The sequence below is a fragment of the Onychostruthus taczanowskii genome, unplaced genomic scaffold (assembly GCF_017590055.1).
Source record: "Onychostruthus taczanowskii isolate IOZ18803 unplaced genomic scaffold, ASM1759005v1 scaffold29, whole genome shotgun sequence".
In the NCBI taxonomy this organism is placed as follows: Eukaryota; Metazoa; Chordata; class Aves; order Passeriformes; family Passeridae; genus Onychostruthus; species Onychostruthus taczanowskii.
Window position 1 is genome coordinate 1,850,469 of NW_024500239.1, and position 6,000 is coordinate 1,856,468.

Here is a 6,000-nt window from a genome sequence, read left to right on the forward strand (position 1 = left end):
AATAGAATGCACAAAAAATACAGAGTACAAACCTCCATTAATCCCCTTTCCCTCCCCACACCCAAATAAAGAGACTGTATTGAGGTACAAAAGACTGAACAGAACAGTCCTACTAAGCCACAACATCCTCACTGTTAATATCACCTTTGCATTTCTGAAAATATACTGACATCACTACAGGAATTTGTAAGGAGGAGTCATTTTTACTAGTCCTTTGAAGCAGAAGCACATCCCAGTTCAGGAGTTCCCTTTTAATATTAATTACTTATTCATAGTTGATAATGATCACCATATCTGTTTCTTCGTTCCCATATCAAATAGAAGACCTTTTTCCAGATACAATCTGCATGCCATGATTTTATGACATTGAAGTTGGTTGGCTTGAAAGTAAATTAAAACAGCACTTTTTAAATCCACTTCATAAGCAGTAATTGTGCAATTTGTTATGACAAAGCTACACCTTCAACATCTTTTGGAGATACCATGCCTCACAGTCCCGTATTTCATCTGCAGCTTTCAAACAAATTTCTATGTATTTAAAAAGAAAGTTTTCCAAACTTACGTTGACTTTGAAGCTTTGTACTGAGCCATCCAAAAAGTGGACGTTACAGATTATTTCTGATCGGGTTTTCTCTTTTGGTAGCTCTGACGCTCGTATGTTATTTATCCTCCCACCTAAGGCTCGTAAACGGGAGTTCATAACTATTGCTGAATAACCTATAAAACAAAAGTTATGTTTAATGACAGTTCTTAGAATTCTCTATGTTTGCTTTTCAGAGTAACTTACAACATCATATAGACCTCATTACACCCCAAGTTAACAAATGCTTCTTATAGAGAAGAACGAGTTGTAAAATTAGCCTGTTGTAAACCAGAACATAAATGCATAAATACAGAGGGGCTCCCATGTTGTAAATGTGAATGTTGTCAAGAGAATTACAGGTAATCCCTGCAATATATACCTGGGTTAGGCATGAGTCACTGCCTTAGTTTAAATCAGTAAAAAACCCCAAACACCTACTACAAAGTAAGAAGGCAACATCAAGACAAGTTTTCATCATCTGTAACTAGGAAATCCCTTACCACCTTTTACATTTCCTATATATTTCTGCATTTACAATACAAGTTCCACAACAATAATTCTGTTTACTCTCAACTGACAAAACAGTCTTGAGTTAATGCAAATCAAGTTCTATCAAGTAACACTTTGTTTCAGGAATATATACGCAAACACCATATGTAAGGCAAGAAGAACTAACTCTCAGAACATGTCAATATTTCACAGTCTAGCATACATAAATTCATGAAGCCAGAAATTCATATCAAAGAAGAACATGCGACAAGAAAAAACTTACTTTGTTGTTTAGGCTTTTTTTTTTAAAAAAAAAAAAAAAAAAAAGCAAACAAGCTCTTCATGAAAACCAAACCTCTAAAAAACAGTATTTACAAATTAAAACAAACAACAGAACATCCCATCAAAAAGAAAAAGCCATTCATTGAAATAAGAGGTGAATTTAATTCAGACAAGCCTGTAAACATTTCAAACCTCTCTTCACTGGATCAGTTTACCAATTAACATCACAGCGTTTAAAGCCAGTTGGCAAGCGAAGCAGAGGATAGTTTTCCAGGTTAATTACCATACCAATTACCAAACCATTCCTCACTTATAAGAGGACAGTTACAAAGGGACTTGCATAATATCAGTGTTATGTAGACTGCTGGCCAAGCTAGACAGGACCTACATGAGCACTATTTTGCCATCTCCCCTTTTTTGTGTTATCTGCCTTAAAACACAGGCTGGATTTTCTTTTATGCAGCTACAGAAATGGAAAAAAATTAGGGAAAAAAAATCACTTAAAATACCTAAGCATTGCTTCTACTACATAGCTCTTTGAAAATGAAACATGAAAAGCATGAAGAGCCATGAAATGTAAAATTATATAAAGTGGTGTTTTTGTGGTTGCAAAGACAACAAAGCAGCGCAGTGAGCCTCCTCCACTCAACTCTGTGTAATCTATACTCAGAAGCAGCTAAAACAATTGCCTTCTCACAGACAGCTCAGAAGTCAGACACACATTAGCCATTCAACACTTCCAACAACACTCTCATGGGCTTTTTTGTCAGCCAGTTGATAGTTCACCATTGTATATTTTCTAAAATCAAAACTGTAAGCTATGAAGACTCATTTTTTAGCCAGCATGCATTTTTTTTCCTCAGAAAAGGTATGGGTTGGGAGTTTTAGATGTTTCTTTTATCTGGCTTTTATTTTTTAAATGAGGGGATAAAAAGGAAGAGGTAATCTTTAGGAGAATTATTAAAAATATTTCCATATAAACCACCAAATACTCCTATTGCTTTGAAACTTTTCTTGATATACAGTCTGCATTTAATAATAGTTTTGGTTTTAGGTTTTTTTAATATCCAAAAATGGGTTAATTCAGGAATGATTGATGTTAAATAAAACATATCCAATTATCAAGAGTATACAGAAAGTTGATGACAAACGATGATTGTAGAGGAAGCCTTCAATCTCACAGTCTCTAATTTTCTAGCAGCTAAGTTTTGAACTATTTATTCGGCACTGTGCTCACCTGCTCATCTGCAGAAATAGTTCTCTACCCACTGGTCCATTGATGGGTAAGTGGAAGGTTATCCTTCACTGTGAGCCACACACTAGACGAGAGAGGATGTTTTGGTAGCCAGATTCAAAGCTTCATCAGCCTGGCCTTAAGGGCTCGGTCTGCATTGCAACACCTAATGGTCCCAGCACACAGACTTCTCCATTCCTGGAAAAAAGGCTATTTGAGCCTTTTGCTTATAATACCCAACCTATCTTAGACTTCTACCACTCCCTTTCTCTATGCCCTAATTATATTCAAACTTGGTCAGGCTTCAGCAGAGCGCAAGAGTCCACAGGAGTCTCCAGCACCCTGCTCCTGCTCTACCCAGAGAGAGGGAGCAAACAGGGCTCAGCCCTTGAAGCCCTAATGCAGAACATGCTTCAGGTTAAGCTACACTTGGAGACCCTTCAGATGTTTTGATACCTAACTCTAATCCCTCTCCAGCAAAGCTTTTTTTTTTTTTCAAGTGTTACAATATAGCCAGATCTTGCTGCTCACTTGTTTGAGCTTCAAATGCAGAAGTCAATAAAATAGCATCAATAAGATTTATATGTATATGTGCTTGCTATCCAGAAAAAAAAAAAAAAAAAAAAAAAAAAAACACCAGCAAAAAAAGAAAACTCTTATAACTGCAAAAAACACTAAAAAAAATTAACCTGGATAAACCAAACTGATGATTTTTATTTAAGTGACTCTGCATAGTAGCACAAGTAATTACAGGTCCATTTCATACCATGATTCCTCTGTAGGAAACCCAACCTGGCTCCTGGATAACCTAAGCTATCCAAGAACTAACAGTAACACATACCTACATACTGCAGTTCATTATAAAATGAGAGGTGCTTAGTTTGAAATTTGTAGTCTTGTGCTAGTTTTTCAGTTATCTCTGGTTTAACGCCTTCAGGTGATCTGCTGGATGCTGGGTTATATGCCCAATTCCTCAAGGGAAGCAGTAAGCCGGAAATTCATCATGAGAACTACAAACTTGCTAGCATGACCAGTTTGCATTGGGTTCACAAATGAAAACCTGCAATTCCTTTATTTTTACCATTTTATATAAAATCACGCCAGGAACACGGAGTTCATGCTTTGTGCTTATGGCAAGCAAAGAGCCCCAGCTGAGGCTGTCCTCGACAAAGCCAGCTGACCACAGGAACTGTGCCAAGACAGGGACAAATGGCTGAGTGTTTGGATGCCACAGCTATCAGTCAACTGGAGCTCAAGGGGACTAATCAAGCACTAAGGAACTGTCACCAGCTGGAGTCCCCAGCAGAGAAAGCCACAGCTTCTACTTCCCACCTCCATGGCCTTGAGCACCAGTGTGCCAAGTGAGCATCCTCAGGAATGTCACACAGGAACCTGCACACACCACTCCGCACGTCCCACCTCAGTGTGCCGCATGCTCAGCGAGTCTGCAAGGAAACACTTAGTGAATCCCCAGCCTAAAAGGCACGAGAAGGAGAACAGGAGACAGGTGAGCAGCTGAATTGTTGGCTGCTCCATGACTTGTCATCCATAAGTGAGCTGTTTAAAGCTGTATTTTACATCAGGCCAGATTACTGGAATAGCTCATGGACCCCAGTGCAACATGTAGAAGCATATGAAAGAACCTGCAATGGCAACTGCTTTTGGGGAGGGGAGAGGGGCCACTGAAATCCCAGCACAACCAGAAACCTCATGCTTCTAAGACAAGGGCTTTTAAGCCCTAGCAATCATCCTCCAGCCCTGAGCAACCAGAACCAACCATTACATGCAAATCTCAGTTCCTGTTTGTAGCCTCAGGAAGAAGGCTGATTCAGAAATGAAACCAAATTTTAAAAAGCCTATAAGACAATTTAATATAATCAACAAGTCAATACTTCAATATTTGTTTCCCTTTCGCTAAAATAAGCATGTTTTCCCTAAAAAAATCTAGGAAGTTGGGAGGTCTATTTTAAGCAAACAAACAAACCGCACTGAAAACACAGTTATTTTCACAGTTATAAAGTATAAAACAAACACGTGAAATTCTATCCCATAATGAAATCATGCAGTAGGCTTACAGGAGAAACAAATACAAGTACAGCTATGGAAAGAAGTTAATGTTTTCCAAGTACATTAAACACATTTCTGGACAAGTTTGGTTATGCATGCCTTCTCCTACAGTAATGCTGCAGTCAGGCAGAACAAAAACATGTTTTCCTAATCTTTTGTATTGAAGATTGATTTTTAAAAATACTTTTTTTCCATACCAGCATTTTATTTCTTTCTAACTGCTCAGAAATTGGTGCTAAAAAACTTTAGACTCCATTATCAATATAACTGCCATTATCTTATTTTTTACCAATTAATTAAATCAGGGGGAGATTTGCTGAGTACACACTCAAGGGCCTTCTACATATAATCCCACTGTGTACAACTGTTAATAGTTTTGTTGGGTTTGTAATTGTTTGAGGGTTTTTAAAAAAAAAAAATTATTTATTGCCTCCACTTCTTCTGGTCAATAGGGATAATTTACTCCTGTAAATGGGTACACTCATGGGGTTTTTTTGTAGAAGAAGACTACTGCACCAAGTTTTCTCAGTTTATTACAGTCTTGACCAAAAATGGTGGCCTGTCAAAAATCATATATATTATAGAATCTGTGGGAATGTCATATACAAAAGGATAGTGCTTCCAACCCACTTTCATTGTCTGAGTGACCACCCCTGACAAGGAAGGGGAAAGCAGTAGCACTAAAGACACGGCCAAGTCTTGTGCGTCCTTTCAATAACAGTTACATTTCATGGTTATCTGTTCCTTTACTTAAAAGGTACAAAATAAATGACGTGGGAATGGAAAGAGGTATAACAAAGTAAAGGTGTCTTTGTGACAATGTATATCCCTAAGACAACTGATACAAATGATCTTCAGCAGGCATCGACCCATGTGGTTAAGAATTACTTACACACCTCAAAGCCCTATCTATCATCAGTGCATCTTAACAACGACTAAATTATTCAGCCAGATTTTCCAAACAGAAGAATTAGGCTTTAGTCACTATGGATGAAGGCCAGGTTCTGCTTCCACCTTCTGCAGAGGAAATGCTTCATCTTTTCTACATTCCCAATAAGAAACTAGATGCCTCCCTATTAATAAAAAATTCCGCTCTGCTATTTTCCTTGGGAAAATCTCAAGAGGTACTGACCACAATACAAATTACTGGGCATTACTAAAACAACAACCAAAGTAAAACATAAACTTCATTTTGAGCAGTGTGTGCAGGTCACCATTTTATCCTTATTTGTAGTTATTTCCTCACAAATTTTCCTGACATATGCCATATGCATGTAAGTTATATAGAAGATAAATGCAGAAGCCAGAAGCAACATGATGAAACTTCACATCACTTGGGGGGGGG

The 6,000-nt window shown here is 37.8% G+C and overlaps 1 protein-coding gene across 2 annotated transcripts in view; it reads right to left on the bottom strand.

The window, feature by feature from the left end:
* The window catches only part of PTPN3 (protein tyrosine phosphatase non-receptor type 3), a 119,602-nt gene that overhangs the window by 88,599 nt on the left and 25,003 nt on the right, over nucleotides 1–6,000 (bottom strand). For both annotated transcript variants that reach the window (XM_041408168.1, XM_041408167.1), the window contains exon 2: nucleotides 563–717. In XM_041408168.1, the coding sequence (XP_041264102.1) occupies nucleotides 563–700 (138 nt within the window). In that variant the 5' untranslated portion in view covers nucleotides 701–717. The remainder of the gene's footprint in view (nucleotides 1–562; nucleotides 718–6,000) is intronic.